General features: G+C 33.1%; 1 protein-coding gene across 3 annotated transcripts in view; it reads right to left on the reverse strand.

Moving 5' to 3' along the window:
* Positions 1–24,968, reverse strand: part of LOC126883268 (transcriptional regulator ATRX-like) — a 442,769-nt gene that overhangs the window by 185,517 nt on the left and 232,284 nt on the right. For all 3 annotated transcript variants that reach the window (XM_050648594.1, XM_050648595.1, XM_050648593.1), the window contains 3 exons: positions 23,056–23,268; positions 8,333–8,493; positions 2,115–2,290 (listed from right to left, as the gene is read on the reverse strand). In XM_050648594.1, the coding sequence (XP_050504551.1) occupies positions 2,115–2,290; positions 8,333–8,493; positions 23,056–23,268 (550 nt within the window). The remainder of the gene's footprint in view (positions 1–2,114; positions 2,291–8,332; positions 8,494–23,055; positions 23,269–24,968) is intronic.

The following is a 24,968-nucleotide window of genomic DNA, read 5'->3' on the forward strand; positions in this document are numbered from 1 at the left end:
TTCTTCATTCTTCCTAGGACTTCCTTGTTCGTGATCCTTGCTGCCCACGATATTCTCAGCATTCTTCTATAAAGCCACATCTCAAATGCTTCAAGCTTTTTAATAGTGGTGTCTATAAGAGTCCATGCCTCCGCTGCGTACAACAATACAGAGAAAACGTAACATCTCAAATGTCTCATTTTTGTATCTACCTGGTATTGCTACCAAGGTGGATTATACTTTTCGAGCTCGATAACTTCAGAACAGCTTAACCGATTTTAAACATTAAACATGAGTTTGAAACGTATTGATAAGCAGTATCTGATGCATCCAAGGTCAGGTATGATAACTGAAGGTGTTACAGGAATTATTGAGCTTGAAAACCGTTTTTCCCATAAGAAATAGATTTGGTCATACTTATGAAGCCTATAACTTAAAAATTCAAATTTTCCCCGATATGTGGTATACAACGTTATACGCGTCTAGAGTCCTCCTACAAACGCTCAGTTATGGGCGCAATTCGTAGATTGAAATTTTGAGATTTTGTCGAAAAACCAAAATTTTAAAAGTTTAATTTTTAAGTTTTTCGGCTGTACTGAGCCGTGGGTAGTTATGATCTTGACCGCTTAGGCACCATTTGAAAGCTTAACTCAAAGCTATTGATTTGGTGTATCTGCGGTTTTCCTGGCTCTCCTTAAGATATATACGCCCAAAAAATATGCCATTTTGTATCTACCTAGCCCTTTAGCTGGCTTATGGGTAGTCAAAAGTCACAAACTACACCGGTTCTGAATCGGCCCTGACCCCCTCTTGAAACGCAGAAAAAAAATCAGATCAGTGTAACTTTTCCACATACATACATACATACATACATACATACATACATATCCACAAACATTTCTCCTTTTTAAATAAAAATTGACTCATCATTCTGAGCTCGGTAACTTTTGAATGGTATAACCGATTTTCAAAATTAGACATGCGTTGGAAAAGTAATGATTAGTGCTATCAGAAGCCGCAAATGTCGGACTTAAATTTTTAAAATTTTTGGGAGTTTTGGGGACGAGAATGAAAAACAAACCCTAAATGGGAAGGGCCGTAAATTCCACACCCTTGGACCAAAATGGAGAGTTGACATATAGATGGGCGAGTCTTTTCCTAAGCTTTAAGATGAGATTTGGCCCAATTTTCAATTCAGTCAGATTTAGAAAATCGAAAATTTCGTGTATATAAATAGTGTCGCATGTAGGGGTATTGTGCGCCACTGGCGAGAACTGCCGTTCTCTAGTAATAAATTATTGTAATCTATACATAGTTAGTATTGTAAAATATACATAGTTAGTGAAAAAATAATCATATTAATTAACTGAATTAATGATTTATGCGATTATACAAGTAACGGTTATCCAAGAACATTCAAAAGCCATCTATGGCGGCTAGCTTCATTTAAAATTCACATTCGTTTAGCAAGTAATATATAGAAAGGTGTTATATTATTAATTGACTAAAAATCTCTTTTATGCATGGGAAACAAAAATTTTATACTAATAAATTACCGTACCATACCAGCTGGTCCCTTTATGTCAATAAATCACTTTTAAATGCACTCGAATCTTCAACTTCTTAAAACCACATGTGACAACATGAATGTTTTTAGTTCAGTCTTTTACAAGCCTCGGTCCGTATCATACCTACCCTCTTCGAGAAATAGGAACGCCTTTTTACCGAAATAAATAAATATATTGTTGAAAGTTTGTTGTTTTACATTTATTTTAATTTTATTTATTTGTTTCCGTGGAGAATAAGGTTATTACACTCAACTCAATCACACCACGGAACACATCTCTAAGGTAATGATGACAACGTCATTATTAACTAAGTTTACATCACCATACCAGTGAGAATTTTACTAGACGTAATATGCCGTGTAAAGAAAGAAAAAGTAGGAATAGCCATAAAATATTTGCGCCTACGCTCTTAATTGTAGATTAATTTTAAGGAGGTCACTCACTGGAGTAACTATCTACATGTCGGCAGATTTAACAAAATAAATGCTTATTACCCAATTGGGCAGATTGCTGTACTCATTGCAGTTAAATAAAAAAAGATCTTGATTGTAACTAAAAATATCTTACCTGGATCAACGAGAGCTTCAAGAATTTTTTCTTTCCTCTGTACGCTGAGATTTTTGTCCAGTTTCCCATGATTGGTTACTGTCTCAAAGGCTTCATATCCCATAATTAATATGGATTTTTTTTGCAGATGCCACTTGGTTACAACGTCATATTTTTGTTTAATGTCATTTCTAGAACTATAAGGAAATTTTTTTGAAATTTATAAGGAAAACTACAATTATAAAAAGTTCCGTAGAAGTTAAAAACTTCGAATATAAAATGGTATATATTTTTTATAATTTTTGTTTAAATTACCCAAATGGATTTATAAAATACGTCAAAACGTTTTCGGTCCTACCAGACAATCATCATCAGTGAGAAAATCTAAGCATTAGTAGCTGAAACTTCACATAAATGGGTCAAAAGACCTTTGTAACGTTACAAACGTCACATCTTTGCTATTTTATTTTTAAACAATTATTTTACTTTATTTTCTTTAATATTTCATTAATCATTATCTTCTGTATTCGTTTTAACTTGTTTTCTTCTTTAAAAACTCGTTGACACCCGTTCTATTTCCTATCTCTCTTTTCATCTAACAACTAAGTCATCATACTGAACATACTTCATATATTCTTACTCTGTAAGTATCTGTTTTATTAGCGTCTCTTTGCAAAAGACAATGACGTCGACTTTGCAAAGTAACAAGACACTTACTCAACACACACACTACACATTACACCGGAGTTAGTGATAAGTTATACAATTACGTGGCTAAAGGTTCTAGTTAACCAAGGCCAGAATCAGAGAAAAAAAAGTATCTGTTTTAATACTACAGTTCGCGCTGTCATATCAATGAGTGTCACAATTCTCAAAATGGAGGTGGTAAAGTTATAAAAGCCAAAGTACATTGAAAATAAATCATTTTTATTCAATAGACGATCTCACTCTTGGGGTAAGAATTCTACTTATTACAATCATTATATTCCTATGTGCATACCTAGCTTTTTATAATAGTTTTTATAGTATTTTTTCCTATACCTAACCTTCCATGTCGAAAAGCACATTTCATATTTTACATTCTCGCTATTGATATGCTTTTAGTCATCAAATTTTAGCTAGTAATAATTAATCTTGATTCCATTTAATTTACACCTTGCCATCTGCTACTTTTTGAATACTTTTTGGCAAGGGTACCTTTTCTTCTGGATGTCAAACTTATACAGGTTTTGTATTCTAGTTTTTGGACAAAAATCATTTTTCTCCCTTTGGGAACCACCAGCTTTCATCACCGGTGATGTAACTTTAAAGTCAAGAAAACAAGATGCATCAAACAGACAGCAGCACCCGAGATCTCTAGTGCAGCGACCTAGGGCCACAACATCTGCCCGGGTCTACAAGTCTACAGCTGTACCATCCGACATCAAGAAGATCTACCATCAAATACCACAAGCCATACATAAGTATAATCTAGAATTGTTAGTTTTTGGCAAGAATTTGAATATATTTATTTGTTAATGCATTTAATAAGTCACATTTTCATTACCTATATCTTTATTGAACAATAAACATGATTGGTTAAAATATTGTTTTGTTTGCTTCCATTCTAAACTTTCATAGTTCATATCTAAGATTAGGACAAGACGAACACACACCCGTGAGAGACTGAGCTAGGCTAGGGTGAACGATAACTATCCTAGTTATTTGAAGTATTATTTTCGAATAGTATTTCAATTAGCTGGGGTAGTCTATCGCGTTTTTCGTTTCACCTCTAAATTACATGGCTACAGTATTATATATACCGAGTGGTGAATTGGAAAACGGGTTTAAATAATTAAAAGTTAATATACTTAAAATTCATATTTTATAAGTTAATTATTATATATAAATATTATATATTATATCATTTTAAATATTTTCTTTGATTTATATAAGTTTAAATCGGCTAGAAAAAATGTGCCCTTAAAACAGTCGATTACAAAATTCTTTTATTACATAGAAATTAAAACAACAAAATAGTTTATAATTTTATATTGGGTCCTATAAATAATGAAAACGTTTTATTATAAAAAGTTCTTTTTATACAAGTGTAATTATTTTCTTTTGGTTTTACAGTTTTCTTTACATCTCTATTCCAGTAAATGTGTGTTCTCCCGTGACCAAACATCTCGTAACGCGACAATTCGTAACCGGACAGGTGGTAACGAACAACTCGTAACGGCGACAGTTCGTAACAGCGATACTTCGTAACGGCGACAGTTCGTAACTATACAAATTCGTAACGGACTATTCGTAACGTCAAAATGGAATTATTCTATTTATTTTTGTTAACGTGGAAACTGTTATTACAGTTATAATTGAAATTATGTTTATGAATTTAATGAATCAGTAACCAGTACCGAGATAAACACATTTTATATTTCGTGTTTCAGAATATATTTTAAATCTTTAAACACAAACAAATATTTAAATAGATACAAACATCTAACAATATTTTAAAAAGTTTATCCCTCTTATTGTTCCTTAAATTTGCATATACCTAGACAAAGGAATAATGAAGTAATTCGCGAAATCTTATTTGTTTCGTGTTTAAATACTTTTATTATATTCTGAAACACGAAATATGAAATGCCTTAAAAATGTTTATACTGATACTGATTTGTTAAATTGATAAACATAATTTCATTTATAATTATTGTAATAACAGTTAGTTTCCACGTTAACAAAAATAAACAGAATAATTCAATTTGGACGTTACGAATTTGTGTAGTTACGAACTGTCGCGGTTAAGAAGTGTCGCCGTTACGAACTGTCGTTGTTACGAATTGTCCGTTACCATTTGTCCGGTTACAAACTGTCGCGTTACGAGATGTCATAGAACCATGTTCTCCAGTCTTTTGAATTTTGTGTTTGTAGCTAGATTCGATAGACCAATAGAAAAAAATCTAGTGTACATTCGATGGACACAAAAAAAATTATATTGAAAAAAAATATATTGGGATACCTGGGATATGAACTCGGATTGTCCGATCACACCTTTAGCGTTGTAAACACTAGACCATTTCGGCGATAATGCTCTAGTGGTTTATAACGCTTAACGTCTAATCAAGAATCATTACATTCAAGTTCATACATTTAATTTATAAAAAACTTTGAAAAACTTCTAATGCAAGAAAAAACCGCTAAAGGCGGTAAAAATGAGTGGCGCACTCATTGGGTGGAATGCACAAAACGAAGTGTTGTACCCTCGGAGATCGGTGGAAAAAATTTACACCCAAAATAACAAAATTCAGTTTGGCAACACTGTGTGAATGTTGATAGTAACATATCCATTTTAAGATAAACAGAACTGTAATTTAGTCCAAACAAATTAATATATTTTTTTGCCAACAAAAATGAGATTTTTCAACCAAATAATGTTTCAAATATAATGTACAAAATAATTTTGAATTGGTTTCTGCTAATGAGCTTGCTTTTTTTTGTCATTAAAGTAGAAAAAACTTTAGATTTATTATTTATTATCATTATCGTCCAGTTCTCGTCTTATTATTCTCACTGTACTAATATCCGTCGACTAATTTACAATGATTAATGCGATGTGAAAACATTTTTTATCGTTAGCGGCTTCTGGAGTGTCTGAGACATATCTAATTTCATTGATAAAATGCGCAAACCCATCGATTTCCACTTGAACCATACCTGCTAATGCTTCAAGTATGTACTACATTTTTGAAGATTTTACTACACTTACAAAGCATTAAATGCTTTAAATACAAAGCATTAAATGCTTTGTAAGTGTAGTAAAATCTTCAAAAATTTAGTACATACTTGAAGCATTAGCAGGTACTACGTTTTATGCATTCCACCCAATATTCCTGCTACAAAAGAGCTAATATAAACATTACGTGATGCAAAAATGTATTTTCATTTTGATGGAAAATAACTTATTTTGAAAGATTTTGTCATAATTGCTAAATATTAAGTAAAACGCGCCACAAAAGAGCCTTAAGCTGCAAACTTTATCAAAGGTGCTCTGTTGTGGAGCAAATATTATGGAAAATCTTAAAAAAAACTATATAATAGTCTCGCGTTTTATACCGCTGTGGCTTTGGGAGTATAGCAGGGTAGTCTGTTATATCTAGGGCCTACGGTATACAAGGAAGGTAACAGGGCCAGTGTTACGCTTCAACCGCCCATTATTACCCCTGGTTTTACCCAAGGTACTCACTTTATTCAGGCTGAGTCGACCTGGGACCTATAAACATTTTTAAAAATGTCTAGTTATTCTTGCCGGCGGTAGGATTTGAACTCCGGACCACCGGCATGCGAGCCAAGCACACTACCACTTCGCTACGCCGGCCCTACAGACGTACTCACAATCATTTATTATCACTACGACGACCGGTTTCGATTTCTACAATATACAGATCATCTTCAGGTCAGCGTTATTAAGTGATAATAATAATAATAATATCGTATGGCATTTTTGCCGCAGAGATCCTTTCGGACAGTTCCGGCGCCATTTATATCTTTAACCCTGTTTTAAGTAACTAGTGCCGATGTACACTAGCCCAGGGGGACCGACGGCTTAACGTACTCTCCGAGGCACGGTGAGACGGCTCGTGTCATTATTGGAAATGAAAATGGTTTGTCTTTGGCAGGGCTCGAACCCACGTGCACTGGCGTATGAGGCCAGCGATTATGCCGTTACTCCACGGCGGCTCATTAAGTGATTAAATGATGCCGTTGCATGAGGTCATCAGTAACATGATTTCACGTCCAGATTATGCTAGCAGGATAACTAGGTAAAGGACTGGGTATGCGGACATGCTTCGTAGGTTAACACACAGTGTATCGGGATAGTTCTTGAAGGTAGAGATGTAATGTCAAGCAGAAGAAAGACGGAAGAAAAAAAGAAAGAAACCAACAGTTCTCTGTAGCGTATTTTGTTTGTGATTTTTAATTAGAGAAAATGTTAAATTGAAATTTTAGAGTGTAACGGAATTAAGTTTTAAGTTTTAACGGACAATCATTGTCAGCTTTCACTCACAAATCACACAAAAACCAGGTTTAAAATCTAAAAAATTAATTATTTCAATAAAATTAACAAATGTAGTGCTACTCCTTACCAATTTTAAACTATTTGTTGTCTCGTCTGTGTATTTGTGATATATCCTATGTGTTTTGTGCTCTTTTTTGTGCTATTTATTTGCTTTAAAATTACTCAATGTAGGTACCTGTACCCTTTAATTATTAATTCATTTTCTGCACGTACATCAACTTTCAATAGATTAAACAACTCCTTTTATTTACATTTCTATTAACTTTAGCTACATTTCATTTTTTAAGCTTATTATTTTCCCAATTTTTAACCAATTTTATAATTGCAACTTTCCTGATCTGAGTATTTCTCAGAGATTCTTTCCTGATCTGAGGTAGACTAACTGACATCCCTTAGTCTTTTGACTGGGACTGGGATTGGTTTCTATTTGTCTTTTCCTTACTTCGACCTATGCCCTCAACTCAAAACATCTGAGAACAACGACCTTTACAATTTTACAAGTGCATACACAGAGTAAATTAACACTTTGGCTGCATTTACGAACAGTGCCATCCGAACGTTGTCTTTCTCATAACTAATATACATAACATTAAAATTAAATTAATAGTATCTCCGTTAAAAATTAAAATAAATTAAAACTTAATTCCGTTGCACTCTAAAATTTCAATTTAACATTTTCTCTAATTACAAATCACAAACAAAAGTCCCTACAAGAAACTGTTGATTTTCTTTCTTTTTTCTTCCGTCTGTCTTTTGTTTAACATTACATCTCTACCTTCAAGAACTATCCCGATACACTGTGTGTTAACCTACGAAGCATGCCCGCATACCCAGTCCTTTACCTAGTTATCCTGCTAGCACAATCTGGACGTGAAATCATGTTACTGATGACCTTACAAATCATCCCTTGCAACGGCATCATTTAATCACTTGTAACGCTGACCTGACGATGATCTGTATATTGTAGAGATCGAAACCGGTCGTCGTAGTGATAATAAATGATTGTGAGTACGTCTGTCTTTCTTTACTTCATTTATAATTTTATTTTTCATCAAAATAAAAAAAAAAATTTTGCGCCACGTAATATTCATATCACCTCTTTTGTAGCTGGAATATTGTATGCGACACACTTTTTACCGCATATACTAAAATATACTTTATTTTTGTTATAACTTACTGTAAAGTATATACATGAATATCATCCTGGTCTCGTAATCCTTTATACACAAACTTCACTTCCTTCCTCCAGTTATTGACGGTAGATAAAGGGCATACTATTAGTACATGTTTGGCGTTTATTTCGTCGTGAGTGAATAAAGCGTGAACAAGAGCCAAAACCTGTAAAAATATTAATTTAAAAGCTTCAGAAATAATAAAATATTAATTATTAATGTATTTTGATAACGACGTCTGAGGTGGAAGTGGAAACGCCAATAAAATCATTTTTTCAGAAATAATAATCTACTATAGTATTTATTCATATACTCTGCTCCCCAGATCAGGCTGCGTCGCAGGCTACCAGCTCATTATGGTTCTAAATTTCGAAAATCACTTTCGAAAAACAAAATAGCGGATCTAATATGGCGGAAACAAATTGAAAATATCAATAAAAACGCAATTTTTTTTTCAAATTTGGTAATTTAAGGGGCTTTTAAGACTTCATTCTATAGATGGACCAATCTTCATAAAGAAATCACAAAACTCATTTGCCATTCTTAAACCTTCACTAAGATTTTTCAAATTAAATCTCACGTTTTCAGTGGTTGTCGAAGCCTCTTCTTTAATGGTTGGTGAATTTAACATTTTTCCCAAGTCGGTTTCAGTCAAATCTTCACACTGTGATTCAAGCAACTGCTGAAGGTCACTTGCTTCTATTTGTTCGAACCCATCTCCTCCTATCTCACTCGCAATTTCGGTAATGTTCAAAGTTAAAGTTTGAACTTGCACAGATTATTTCTCATTCCCGCAGTCAGAATAAGCCGCAGTTTTTTCTACAGCGTTTCAATGTGTATGGCTTCAGTTCTTGCAATGACTCTTTTATGTTTTCGATGCATTTTGTTTTCAAATTTCTTGCAGCATGCCATAACATTTACATCAGGATTACATTCCATATTATTCAGTATCATTTTGATGGTTCGTCTAATGTAATAGAGCTTAAAGGTTGTAATGATATTATGGTGGTTGGGGTAGTTACCCCCTATGGTGGGGTTGATTAACTCGAACACTATTTAGTAGACATATATTTATTTATCAACACTAAATATACCAGTAACGAGTTGGTGGTCAAAGTCTATATTCTAACTACTTGATGTCTGAATAATGAATGATGAATAAAAGCAATGAACTGCAATACTTTCTCCGTATCTATAAATAAACTCGTAATTGTTTTTATTATGATTGCAGACACCGAATCGACCGTGAAATATTCATAATATCAAAATAGCTGACTAGGGCATTCTCGAAACGCGTGCCCTACATTGTGACATCAATGTCACCTAGTTATGCTACTATAAACAATAATGTTTGTGTAAGACCTTTAAAAATTAAATCGATATGAATTGTTCTTATTTTATACAATATGCCTTCAGCACCACATCGACAGATAGAACCGTTGGCGCTTCAACGTTCGCGCAACACGATATCCCACGATGAGAGGCGAGAATCCGTAGTGAAGAGATTCGCCGCTCGTAATTAAACGGTAGCCGTGGAGTGAGCGGCTTCCGGTCAGCATTAATATTTTTGATTGCGTGACTGTTTGTGCCTTACACTGTAGTGAGGTGTAAGGATATTTTCTTTTGATAATATTAGTTTTATTTTTCTTTTGCAGACATACATCAAGGGGGCCTTCTTCGCAACGGGGCAAGATAGAATCACGATTTATTTTATTTTATTTATTTTCAACTGTATATAAATATTCTAAATATATTTAGTTTGGTTTTAACCTGTGTTTTACTAGTCTGTCGCCCTAGAAAGCTACCCGTCACAAGATCTGGATAATTCTTTGGTCTGTAGATTGAAGCAAAGCCGTCGGCGTCGTATTGGTACTTAAAAATAGCATTTTAATATTTGGATGCATAGCTTCAAGTTCGAAAGAATGACCTGGTGCATGGTCAAAAACTAGAACTGTTTTAAAATCTAAATTCATTGATTTCAAATAAGTTTCAACTTCAGAAAAAAAAAACAATTCCGGAATCAATAACAAAAAATAGCGCTTGTAACCCACGCATTCTTATTAGCACGCCAAAACACTTGCAGCTCGTCCATAGTTTCTTAATGTTGTTCTGAAGCTATTTTCTTGTGGCATTTTTACAATTTTAACTATTTATAATGGGAAATAAGCCACAATATTATTAAAAAATGATTTTTATTAACGTTTTGACGCCCAACGTTTACGTTGTATTAACGTTTCGGCGTCGAAACGTTAATAAAAATCATTTTTTAATAATATTGTGGCTTATTTCCCATTATAAATAGTTAAAGAAGTCCATAGTTTCATTTCTTAATGCACGAGGATTTAAAGATCTATAAAGCACAATGGTTTAATAACACAATTACTGAAATGTTCGGCACAAAAACACTTGGATGAACCCAAAACAAATCTTTATTTGACTACATATCAAATACAACTAGTTAATTCTTTTACCTGTAACTAACTAAAATATAATGCGATAATTAGCAATACATGAGCGTCGCGAGTGGGGTTTATAATTACATGGCCAATACATTACATCACCCCACCCTAAAATCCTACTTATAACTAAATTTAGGAACACAACAAAACTAAACTCCTAAATACTATATTTCGAATCCAAAACGTTTTGGTTCTTTTCTAGATCTTACTGGACGTCTATGTGGGATGCCTGACTCTTGGATAACATCACTATCATTTTGAGAGTCTAGCTGAGGCTCCCCACCTAGATTTCCTGTTGAGTTTGTAGCGGCTTGGATAACATTTTCCTCGTTATTTTGAATATTATTTTCCTCTGAACTATCGTGCATCGTCTCCGCAAAGGTAATACCTTCTAAATTACTATTAAAAACTATTTTAATTTGATTACAATGTCTTTTCCACGTAAGTTTACTACCTAACGGATTTACCAAATATGCTCTTCTACCTAAAATTCGTAAAATCTTTGCTTTGCACCACGACACCTTGGTGTTTCTATAATCTTTAACTAAAACGATATCCCCCACTACAAACTCTACATGTCTCCTCCCCTTATAATATTTCTTATTATTTTCTTGCGCTTGCATCAAGTTACGTCTAATTTGTGTTAAATCAACTTGGTTTGATTGTTGGTTTTGTAAATCATCAGGTTTAATTAAATCTAGACGCGTTCGCAAAGCCCTTCCAAAAAATATCTTAGCGGGAGAAGTACCTGTCGACAGGTGCACTGTGTTCCTATATGTCAATAAAAATTTAGACAATGATAAATTAATATTCCTTTGATCAATATCTTTTAACAAAAAATGCTTGACTGTTTTAACGCTATTTTCAGCAGCACCGTTGCAATGTGCTGAAAAAGGAGGTATTATTATATGTTTAATACCATTAATTAAAGTAAAATGTTTAAATTCTTGCGATGTTAGCTGCGGGCCGTTATCGCTGACAAGTACTTCCGGTAAACCATAACGAGCAAAAAGTTTAGCAATCGTAGCCATTGAGGTGACTGAAGACATTGGACAAACTTCTACCAATTTAGAAAAAGCATCCAAAATGATAAGAAAATGAGTTTTTCGTGTTTCGGCAAAATCTATATGCACGCGTGACCAAACATTTTGAGGAATGCTCCAGCCTTGTAAGGGAACCTTAGGAGGATCTGCCTGCATGTGCTGACATGGAATGCAGTTCTTGTTGAGAACTTCAATTTCTGTATTTAATGATGGCCACCAAATATAAGACCTAGCTAATAATTTCATCTTAACTATACCAAAGTGAGCTGAATGCAATTCTTTCAGTAATTTATTTCGTAGTTTACTAGGAACAATTACTCTTTGTCCCCACAATAAGACGCCATCTTCAATAGATATTTCATTTCGTTTAAGGAAATAGGGTTTAATCTCTAATTCAACATTTGTGGGCCATTTGGCCGTAACATATTCAGTTACACGAGACAAAATCGGATCTAATTTTGTCTCTTTCCTTATATCACTCACATTAATAGGAATTTCTTCGCTTTCTGCTAAATAATTTAAATTAACAGTTTCCTCTATATTAAACTTAGAAGAATCTAGCCTTATCGACTTATTTGAAGGCAGTCTACTTAAAAAGTCTGCTACATTTTTTTGTGTCGATACATGCTTTATATTAAAATTGAAACCACTTAAAAATACTGCATATCGCTGCAATCTATTTGCCGCTGTAATCGGTATCCCATTTTTAGGGCCAAAAATGGATACTAACGCCTTGTTATCTGTGATTAAATTGAACTCCTTCCCATATAAAAATTGGTAGAAACGTTTGATTCCCCACACTATAGCAGTTGCTTCTTTATCTAGAGTCGAATAAGCCTTTTCGGTATCGCTGAGCGTTCTACTAGCAAAATAGATTGGTTTCTCGCTACCATCTTTCAAACTATGCGAGAGAACAGCTCCGATCCCATAATCTGAACTATCAACCGTTAAATTTAATTCTAAGGTTGGGTCGTAATGAACTAATACTAGATCTGAAGCTAACATTTGTTTAATAGTGTCAAAAGCTAATTGACATTCTTCATCCCAGTGCCAAACTACATTTTGTTTTAAAAGCTTATATAAACAATGAACAATGTTTGGGAGATTTGGAATGAATCGATTATAATAATTTATACTTCCCAAAAACGATTTTAGTTGTGTCACATTCGTAGGTTCTGGGATATCCTCAATAGCCCGAATTTTATCTTGACTTTTATGCAAGCCCCTTTTATCAATTATAAATCCAAGATAAGATACTGATTCCGCGAAAAACGTACATTTTTCTTTTTTTATTGTAAGACCACATTCTTGTAAAATCGCTAAAACTTTACACAAATTCTTAGTGTGTTCTTCCCAATTCCTTCCTGTAATTAGAATATCATCTAAAAAAATAGATATACTTGGCATATTGAGAAATATTTGTTCCATAATACGTTGGAACTGGGATGGACCTGATACAACTCCGTACGGTAGACGATTAAATGCAAATAATCCCTTATGAGTACTAATAACCGTATATTTCCGAAAATCTGGATGAATCACAACTTGCTGATAAGCTTGACTCAGGTCAATTTTAGAAAACTCTTGACCACCCTGTAAATTAGCAAATAAATCATCGATCCGTGGTAACGGATATTTATCCGCTTCGATAAAAGAATTGATAGTTATTTTGAAATCACCACAAATCCTAACACCTCCATCATTTTTTAAAATCGGTACTATGGGTGTTCCCCATTCCGAAAATTCAACTGGAGATATAATGCCCTCCTGGACCATTTTATCTAATTCCATCTCTACCTTGTTTCTTAAAGAAAAAGGAACCACTCTGGGTTTAAAAAATTTAGGTCTGGCATCTGGTTTAATATTAAATTTTAACTGAAATTTATTAAATGTGCCCAATTTGTCAAAAACTACAGTGGGAAAATCTTTCATTAACCACCCCATTATTTCATTATGTTTATCTGCTTCAATAAAATTTAGTTCCCTGAAACCCATATTATAACACCTAATAAAATTTCTACCTAGCAAGGCTGGAGTTTCTCGATGCATAACATAAAAATCCAAATTATTTGTTTGTTTTGAAAAAGTTACTGGTTTTGCCCTTAGGATGAACCTTGTCTCCCGAAAAATTAACTAACGATACATTAACTTGAGATAACGGTTGTGTATTAAAATATTTGTTATATATACTAAAAGGTAGGAAAGAGACCGCGGCGCCCGAATCTAATTCAAATTTAAACATTTTACCTCTAATACTGATATCAATATAAATTGGCGGATCATTATTTGCTGATATACATAATACAGATGATTCAGTTCCTTCTTCCAATAAATTTAAAAATCTATTTCTACATACCCGTTTTAAGTGTCCTCGAACGTTACATAAATTGCAGATATAATCCTTATAGGGACATACTGAAGGCGGATGTCTTTTAGCACACCTGAAACACTTTTGAACACTACCACTGAACTCATCACGATTAAAATCCGAACTATGTCTCTGCATCCCTGAAGTTGAAGGTCTAGTCTCCTTAAATCGCCGTTCTTGTTGATGTGCTCTGCCATGTGATACTTGCAATATTTCCTTACTACAACTTCCACTCGTTATTTGACACACCTCTCTTTCTTCTACTGGTTTCACTTTCACCACACTTCTGCTATCTACTTCGTTAATGCCAGTTATTGCTGCTTCTTCAATTTGTGCTGTTTCCATAGCTTTATTAAATGTGATATCTGACTTCAGTGCAAATAGCGTATTCTTTACTTTTCCATCATTATATTTTGAAATAAACATATCTGTTAATTTCGTTTCCAAATTATTTCCAAATTCACAAGTACCGGCTAGTTTTTTTAAACGTACACTCCAATTTTGTACACTTTCACTTTTTGTTTTCGAAGCACCATAAAACTTTGCCCTTTCTACCCACACTAAACAAGTTTTGTTATAGTAGCTATCTAGGCTTTTTACAATGACATTAAATTCACATTCTTCAGGTTTTTTAGGCACGGACAAGTCGGATAACAAGATATAAGCTTCTTCTGAAAGGCTATATAACAAAATAGCTCTTTTAATATTAACATCTGTAATTTCTCTAGCGATGAAATATTGTTCTAGTCTTTCTATAAACACATTCCATTCACAAATTCTGGGATTAAATTCCAAATTTAACGATAAATCTAATTTTCCGTTCTTCGACATTTTGTATTCACTTATATACACTTTAAAAACGTTTTTATCTTCGTCGCCATGAAATGTTCGGCACAAAAACACTTGGATGAATCCAAAACAAATCTTTATTTGACTACATATCAAATACAACTAGTTAATTCTTTTACCTGTAACTAACTAAAATATAATGCGATAATTAGCAATACATGAGCGTCGCGAGTGGGATTTATAATTACATGGCCAATACATTACAATTACTATTTTCAGATGCATTACAAAGCAGTAGCGTAACTCTATCTATTGCTGCCTTAAATCCAGGGGCAGATTTTTCGTTTTTAGAAATGAATGTTTTATTTGCAATTCTCTTCCAAAACAGTGCAGTTTCGTCTGCATTAAATACTTGCTCAGGTATATATCCTCCATTAGCTACCAGCTTCGCAAATTCTTCTGGATATAATTCGGCTGCAGCAGTGTCTGCAGATGCCGCTTTTCCAGCGATTTTAATGCTATGCAATGATTGTCGCACCTTAAATTTATCGAACCAACCTTCCGATGCTTAAAATCCTCTATCTGCACATTCACCACCACCACTACTACCAGGTTCTTGAAAATGTGCGCAAAGACACTTTGCCATCTCCCGGAACATTGGACCACTCAGAGGCACTCTTGTTTGGTTGCGGTCTGGCGTAATTGTCTTCTTCTTCTTCTTCCTGCTTCCTTAATAGGCTCGCGCCTGTTTCATCTTCGGATGCCTTCTCGTCAGATATCCAGGTTGTCACTCCATCTCTTCCTTGGTCTTCCTACACTCCTTCGGCCGTTTGGTGATCTGTCTCGTGCTATTTTTACCAGTCTTCCTTCTTCCATTCTGCTTATATGGCTATACCATTCTTTTTTTCTTTTCAGTGTCCAGTCATTTATGTTCTCTATATTACAGCTTTGCCTGAAGTCTGTGCTACGTTGTCTGTCCCATAATGATTTTCCTGTGATATCTCGGACAATTTTCATTTCACACGTTTCCATCAGTCTTTTTGTCCTTGTGGTGTCAGGTCTTGTTTCCGCAGTGTGTTATAATTGACCTAACTACTGTCCTGTAAATCTTGGCTTTTGTCTCTGTTCGTAGATGAGTGCTTCGCCAGATAATGTGTTTAAGACATCTAGTGCAGTCACTGAAGGTGGATTTGAGTTATTACCTCCGATTTCGTTGAATCTCCATGGATTTTTATAAAAATTGGTAAGTGGTTAGTGGATACCTTAAGGAACAAAGGTGACATAGTGCCAATTTGTGCTTTTTGCATTTTAAGGGTAAAATTCACCCCTGTTTTAAAATTATTTTTTATATTTCTGAATCTTTTCATTGTACTGTATGCTCCTTGTCCCAGGCACGTGTGTATATCTGGGATCTCTCGAAGTCTCTAACTTTGAGAGCTAACTAGCATATTTGTTTTGACATTATCAGTCGTTGAATTTCGTTGAATCTCCATTGATTTTTATGAAAATTGGTGAGTTACCAATTAGTTAGAGGATACCTCAAGAAACAAAAATGATATAGTGCCAACTTGTGCTTTTTGCTTTTTGGGGGTGAAATCTACCCTTTTTTTTAATGGTTAAAATGTTGATTTAAACATTCTGGTCAAAGTAATCTAGTGTAATCAAATAAAATAAATGTTTTTTAACATTTCTATGGATAATTTATGATTTTAATTAATTTTTCAACCCATTTAGCAACCTTCGCTTAAATCAAAAATCATAAAAAAAATATTTTTGATTAAATATTTTCGCGTCCAACCTAATAAAATGTCACGTAATTGTTGTTGCAATTAATGTTGGGCAAGAATCACCAATAACTCACAAATAAAAACAGTTGGCTATGTGTAATGCTCACGAAATAATAAAATACCATAAAATAGCATTTTATAACAATGCTAAAATACAGGGTGGTGCTCTATTTGAGAAAACTCAAGAAATACTAATTCAGTTTCGAACAATACTGTATACCTACTAAAATTAATCATTTAGCTATATTATTAATTTTAAACAATAAGTAAACTATATTAAAAATCATTTGAACATAAATATATTTTTTGATGTAAAATCGGTTCAATTATACAGGTTATGAATATTGCTATGAAATTAATAAAAAAACGTAATATCTTTTAAACTACTTTTTATAATGGTAGGGGAGCCCAAGCGGGGATTTTTACAGTAACTCTAACTATTTTAAATAGGAGCCCCCATTTTTTATTGCAGATTCAGATTTCTTACGTAAAAATAAGTCACTTTTATTTGAAACATTTTTTCGAATTATGCATAAATGGCGCTATAATCGGAAAAAACAATTGTTGGAAATGGAAAATTAAATTAAAAATGGAAAGTCCTCAATAAAATGGAAAACTTTACTTAACTTTTTTTGGTTTTAGAACCTACTCTTCACTACCCAATAGGTCCCCAAAGCGCTCGAGTGACTGCACATTTAGCATACTTTCCTCCCCTACTATAACATTACAAAACCTTATATTAAAAAAAAACATCGAGGAGACTCCAAAAATCAAAAAATATACAAGGTGTTCCATTAAAGAAAAGGTAAGTTTGTTTCACCCTTTCAATAGAGGTGGCCCTGTATATTAGGAAATATTTTTAAAATTCTGATCCTATCTACGCACCAATCCTACCTAAATATTTTTTTTTGTATCTCTTACGACAAACGTGTAATTGGACTTCCCCGTACCCTCTATATCAGGAGTGGCTAAGCTCCTTAATAGTCCGAGCCATTTTTCAAAATTTGAAATGTTTCGCGAGCAGCAATTAAACAATTATCTAAAAAGTGTATAAAAGGTATTAAATTTTTCTCTAACCGTTTGGATTTCATGAATCTTAACGTGAAATAAAATGGTACACATCGTTGTTTCAAATATGCAAATAATTCTACAAGCAGCCTTTACTAATTCAGGATACTTCGATTCTTCATCATCCTTCCATCTTTTTCTGGGATGGCCTATTGATCTTCTACCGTCTCTCAAAGAACACTGTTTGCTTTCAAATACCAGCAGCTTATTTATTTCCCAGTAGCTTATTTATCTAATTTGTGACAACATAGCCGATCTTCAACAACTTGTCACTATAATCGGAGAATACAGTAAAAAAATGGGATTAGAGATTAATACCAAAAATACTAAATTCATGATCATCTCCAGAAACATGGATGCACTTTAAAACTCCACCATAACACTGAACACCAAGTCCATTGAAAAAGTGAACAAATTTGAATACCTGAGAACGTGGCTTTTTGAAGACTGGGCATCGGACAGGGAAGTAAAAGGTCACATTGAGCAAGCTCGACAAGCTTTCGTAAAATTCAGGAAGGTACTGACCTGTTCAGAGTTCGATCTTCAACTGAGACTAAGGTTTACTAAGTGCTACATATGGTCGTTGCTGCTATATGGCGTAGAGGGCTGGACACTCAAAACAAGAGATATAAACAGATTAGAAGCTTTCGAAATGTGGCTTATCGCCATATCCTAAAGATACCATGGACAGCGAAAGTCACAAATGTAGATGTCCTTAAAAAAATTAACCAAGAACGCCAACTTTTCGAAACCGTCAAGAAAAGCAAAACTGTGATCAAGGTCGCACCATGCGAAATGAAAAATACCAGTTCCTCCAACTTATAATCGAGGGTAAAATTTAAGACAAGAGAGGAATGTGACGCAAGAAAATGTCCTGGCTCCGAAACATAAGGCAATGGACAGGGATTAACGATAATCAATATCTGATACATTTTGCAAGAAACAGAGAGTTAATGAAAAATGCGATCGCTAGCATCCATTAGTGGATTTGCATCTGAAGAAGTTTTATTTCCCACTGATGTTGAGTCCAAGTTTCACTTCCATATTTAACAATTGGGCGAATAATTGGCTGTATGGTCTTAATTTAGATTGTTTTTTTAGCAGTTTAGATCTTAGTAATGATGATAGGGAGTATAATGCTCTATTCCACGCAGCTATCCTTGCTAAGACCTCTTTTTATAATTTGATTGTCATCTGTGATTACCGTTCCTAGATATTTACTCTTTTACTACTTCGAAGTTGTGGTCATTAATAGTTATGTTGTGCCTTGATCTCAGATTTTTGGTTGCTAGTATGTATTTCGTGTTCTCTTCATTTATTCGGCTCAGACTATTTGTTTCTTCCTCGAGTTGTCAAAACACCTCTCTCACGTCTCTTGTAGAATGATCGACTGCACCTATATCACCAGGAAAGGCCAACAATAGTTTTGATCCTTGATTCGCAAATCCTCCTGTCGGCTCAGATGATATTTTACTTATTAGATATTCTAAGGCCAAACTGAATATCAACAGTGATAAGGGGTCTCCTTGGCCAAGTCCTGATGTTACGCTTAGTCTTTTATATTTGTTGCCACATTTTAAAACAAAAATTAAAAGTAATTCAGGGACATTTATTGAGAGCCACAAATAATCTTTCAAAGAGCCGCATGTGGCTCGCGAGCCACAGTTTGGCCACCCCTGCTCTATATTGTTATGCTCTACTTTATGCCTTTATTCGTATTGATTAGCAAATTCTTAATTTAATTGATTATTCAATTATTTTATTTACTGCCTATGTAAAAACAAAACTAAATTCAAATTAAATTTTCCAATCAATTTTATTCTCAGGGCTAAGTTTGTATTTGATACAATACCTGTGATCTGTGGCTTTTAATATTTCTAGTTGCTTACTTCTTCCAGGGTGGAAACGGAAATTGAAAACACTCAAAATCATATAAATGTAATCTATTGTTTTTATCAAATAAGCCGTGTACACATGATTCAAAAAATACTAAAATTTAACTTTGTTGCAACAATTTCTAACTTAATAAATTAAACTCTAACTCTGATATCTCCTTGTTTTGACAAAGAAAAATTATTTAATTAATTTATTATTTACTCATACTAAATTTAATGAAATTTACTTTTCTTCTTTTGAATTGATTTCTCAAATTTGAAATGACTAACTGCGTTAAAAAAATGTTCAATAAACAAATAAACAAATATGGTTTTGATATAAACAAATTTTCTCCATTCCGACAAAAGATTTGACTAACCTTTTTGTTTCTTAACTCCCTCGTTTTCTGGATCGCGCCGTCCTTGATTCTCCCAACACGTACTCTCTGGATGTTGCGAAAAAGTCCCTCTCGTCAAAACTGCTTCCAAGAAAAACACACAGAACTTGCTCGAATTCTATTACTCAGTTTCCTTGCTCAATGTCTTGTGCACAAAAGGATAATAATCAGCTACTCGTTCTAGACAAAACAAAGGAATCTCCCTCGGACCAGGAAAATTAACTCTTCAACCGGTCGACAATTTGGTTTCAACTTGATTCTGCTCGCAAAGGATGATCACACCACTCTACACTGATTACACACTTTTAAAAACTCGACTGCCTTCTATCGATGTTCATTCCACAGTGCCGCTTATTTCTCCCTCAAGTCTAGACTCCAACAACCATTATCCCTTCTCCTAATATTTTCCGTCCAATCAACAACAACCTCTCTCAAACCATTCATTTCTTAATAAACCAAATATTCTTCCACATAACTTTTCCAATTTGTCAAATTTCAGGAAATATCATAATTAGTTCTTTTCTACTTTCTACTTTTACACCTAAAAACTAATACAATTTGTTTACCAAATTAAAAACCTTCCCGGAAAGATCTTAAAAACGTCATTCTTCCCGTCAACGCTCTGTCCACTTTCTAATCACCGAATTGTTTGTTAATGTCCCGTCCATTTCGTCGAATCATTATCACTAATCGTTTTCATTTTTCCGAAACACTTTAATAGCAAAATTAAATTCTATACAATTTTGGTAATATACAGGGTGATGAAAAACTATGATCTTATGGGTTTTTTGATATAAATTTAATTTTTTTGAATTTCTTAAAAAAAAAACAATTCTACAACAATATATACAAAATCTTTGCTACAAATTTTTTTTTTCAAAAAAATGCTCTTGGTTTTTTAACAACAACTCCGTTAATTTTTATGATATCAGGTTTACCTGACAACCATTTCAAAGGTAATTGCAAAAGCTATACCATCGTATTAAATTTAATCTTCTAAATTTCTTATTTTTTTAAAGACAAAGTGTAAAAGAGACTTTGTTACATGGTTCTCGCAGTAAAATTTAGGCTTTAAACATTTCTATCTCGGTTATTTTTTATCATACAAAAATAATAAAAACAGAAAAAGCTTTGCTAAAAAGAAAACTAAAATTTTATTTTGTAGCATTTTTACGTGTATCGAGTATTTTTGGAGTTATTATCAAAAGAAAATTAAATTTACGAAAATTTGAAAAATTCTGATTTTATTAAATTATATATTTTTTTTAAATGTGTATTCTAAACCGGTCAACATTTTTGAGATCATTACTTCTATTAAAGTGAAGAAATTTTTATTGGGATTACTATAAATTTTAATTTTTGTGGAAATGACGTATGTTTTATTTTTCACTTTTTCCTAAAAAGTTCGAAAGGGTCCTCTTATTTTCATCATAAATTGCTTAGTTTTGACGACATCGACTTCTTTTATAGCTTTTTTGATAGGTATTTCTGAGTAATTTAAAACATGTTTGATATACATATTTCATAAAATGCATCGTTTTCCTGTTAGCTAAGCTTGAATACATAGGTTTGAGTGCTCGCCGAAAAACAATATACATTCAATTACCTATAACTCACTTCGAATTAATATTAAAAGGTTTTTCAAATAAGAAATTTATTCGATTTTCTATTAGCTTCATTTTTGGTACAACCAACTTTTTGAAAAAACTTACTATTTTTGAATTATTTATGAAAAACCGCTTGAAAACATGCATTTTTTTCACGAAAAATCAAAATCTTTTATCTTTAAGAGGATGGGTACGTATTTTCGGCTGCAATGCTATTCAAATGGGGATTCATTTTTTTTCCAATCCTGAGAATACTAATAAGTATTTTTGAAAAATTTAAACGCAGCATGAAAGATTACATTATTAGTGAGGGCCGAAAGTCCCTGAGAACTTCTATAATGTTTATTTTATTAAGTTACAGGGGTGAAAATAAACTTTTTATTTATTCTAAAGGACTTTTGGACCTCGGTAATAATTTAGTCTTTCATTCTGCGTTTAAATTTTTCAAAAATATTTATTGGTTTTTTCAGGATTCGAAAAAAATGAACACAATGTCCGTGGTAATATTTTCCAAATCTATCTTTGTCTTACAACGCACTCAGTCGAATAGAATATTGTCAGCATATTGTCAGTGACTATCCAAGAACATTCAAAAGCCATCTCTTTAAGTTAATGATGACATTTTCAAGTAGAATGACATTCTAGTAATGTTTACATATCCATACCAGTGTGAATTTTACTACACGTAATTTGCCGTTTAAAGACAGAAAAAGTAGGGAAAGCCCTAAAATATTTGCGTATTATGTACCCATGGCCTTAACTCAAAAACTATTGATTTATTTGAATAACTTATATAACAAATTTTACTTAGAATTAGTCCCTCTATCGATTTCTGGATACATTTTTAATAAAATAATTTCTACCCCCGAGAAGGGGCGACAACCACCCCCAGGAAAAAATCGCAAGTTGGCACCATGTCACCTTTGTATCTCGAGGTATCTTCTAAATACTGACCAATTTTCATAAAAATCGATGGAGGTTCAACGAAATCGGAGGTGAAAACCTTCAGTGACTGCACTAATCCTATTCTGTTGGCTTTGTTTATTTGTTGGCCAACTTCCACTTCTGTATCTCCATAACTGTGCATGGTAGCTGATACTGGTTGACGTAATTGTAGTCAGGTAAATTTTATTTTTTTATTAGCCCACTTGCTTGCGCGTTGACAAAGGGTACCGAATGCTTTTTATTTGATGTACCGATTCGATCCGCGAATAGAGAAATCTTAGGCCGCGAATAGAGGAATTGGATCGCATTTTTTCAATACGTGAATAGTGAAAACGAGAATGAAGGAAGCGCGAATAAGGAGGTTTTACTGTAGTGTAAAATATGGCTTACCTGAAATGTTTTACCAAGCCCCATACAATGTGCTAAAATGCATCCGGAGCCAGGATGTTGCTTTATACGTTTAAGGCTTTCATAACAAGAATCCCACATAAATTTTACACCCTTCCGTTGATGTGGTTTTAGTCTTTTGTTGAGCTGTGGAGTCACTTTTACCAATATTTTGTTGGTTTTTTCTTCCACATCCAAGATTAAAGGTGGATGTTGCTAAAAGCAAAATGTTGATTTACATATTATTTACATATTAAATTACTTGCATTTTTGAAAAGAACCTTGTCAGAATTCAATAATGTGGATTGTTTTAACAGTGTGTATTGTTCTATGGTTAGATCAGTTCTGGAATATTCCAGCACAATTTGGTCTCCTTTATACAGTGAGCACGTAAAGGTTGGAATACATTAATTTTGTCGAGAATGGACGATTTGGGAAAAAAATCTCGAAACAGGTAAATTTTTATTTTTAAATTACGACTTTTTGGCATATACATCATACTAGTGACGTCACCCATCTGGGCGTGATGACGTCATCGATGATTTTTTTAAATGGGAATAGGGATCGTGTGATAGCTCATTTGAAAAGTAATTTAATTCTCTATTCAGTAATATAAACATTTCCATAACAATTTATACGGAGTGTCTAAAAATTTTTTTTTAAATTAAATTTATTGACATAAAAAGAAGAATGCATGTAATTTATTTAGTCCAAAATACATTTTACTGTTCTTAGAAAACAGAAAAAAAATTTTATTTGAAAAATAATCATTACTTTTCCCTTTAAATTAAATGTTCAAACTGTCAAGAGGAAGGTGAGGGGCGGCTTTAATAATGAATTTAAGCAAAAAACGATATTTATTTGTTAAATAAACATTATTTCCTGTTTTCTGATAGCAGTAAAATGTATTTTGAGTTAAATAAATTACACACATTCTTCTTTTTGTCAATAAATTTAATTAAAAAAATTTTTTTTGGACACCCTGTATAAATGATTATGTTAATGTTTATATTACTTAATAGAGAATTAAATTACCTTTCAAATAAGCTATCACACGATCCCTATTCTCATTTAAAAAAAATATAGATGACGTCATCACGCCCAGGTGGGTGACGTCACTAGTATGACACATATGTCAAAAAGTCGCAATTTGAAAATAAAAATTGACCTGTTTCGGGATTTTTTTCCAAAATCGTCCGTTCTCGAGAAAATGAATTTATTCCAACCTTTACGTGCTTACTGTATAAATGTCATATTGAAAGCATTGAGAAAGTTCAGAAAAAATTTCTACGCTTTGTAGGCTATAAATTAGGGATTTCTTCAGAAGATATAGTGTATTGTGACATTTTAAAATTACTTAATATACCAACATTAGAAAATCGTCGTTTAATGCTAGATTGGTTTTTCTTTTCAAGATTGTAAACGGAATGATAGATTCGCCTCAAATTTTGGAGAGTACCTATAGATCTTAGGGTTCCTCAAAGGTGCACAAGATCTAAGGACGTTTTTCACTTAGAATTCCAACTAACAAACTATTGTTTAAATAGACCTATAAGACGAATGTGTCAATCTGGAAATGGTTTAGATGTAGACTTTTTTTCTAGCTCTCTGAATAGTTTTCCAAAAAAGCTGAAAAAATCTTTTTAAAATACAATGTAGGCTGTCACTGTAAACTGTCATTTAGGTATTTATTCTATTTATTTGTCTTGTGTAAATTGTATGTAATTATTATTGAGTTCTAAAACTGTTAATATGATATGAATTATTTAATGATTGTAATTATTGTAATTGGTATAACCGTAAATAAACTGTTTATTTATTTATTTATATTTTAATTATACTAAATATAATAGATATTCCTCAAACCACGAGAAATAAAGACAACATTTACTCCCCAACAAAAAAGATTCATCTCT

Source organism: Diabrotica virgifera, chromosome 4 (assembly GCF_917563875.1).
Source record: "Diabrotica virgifera virgifera chromosome 4, PGI_DIABVI_V3a".
In the NCBI taxonomy this organism is placed as follows: Eukaryota; Metazoa; Arthropoda; class Insecta; order Coleoptera; family Chrysomelidae; genus Diabrotica; species Diabrotica virgifera.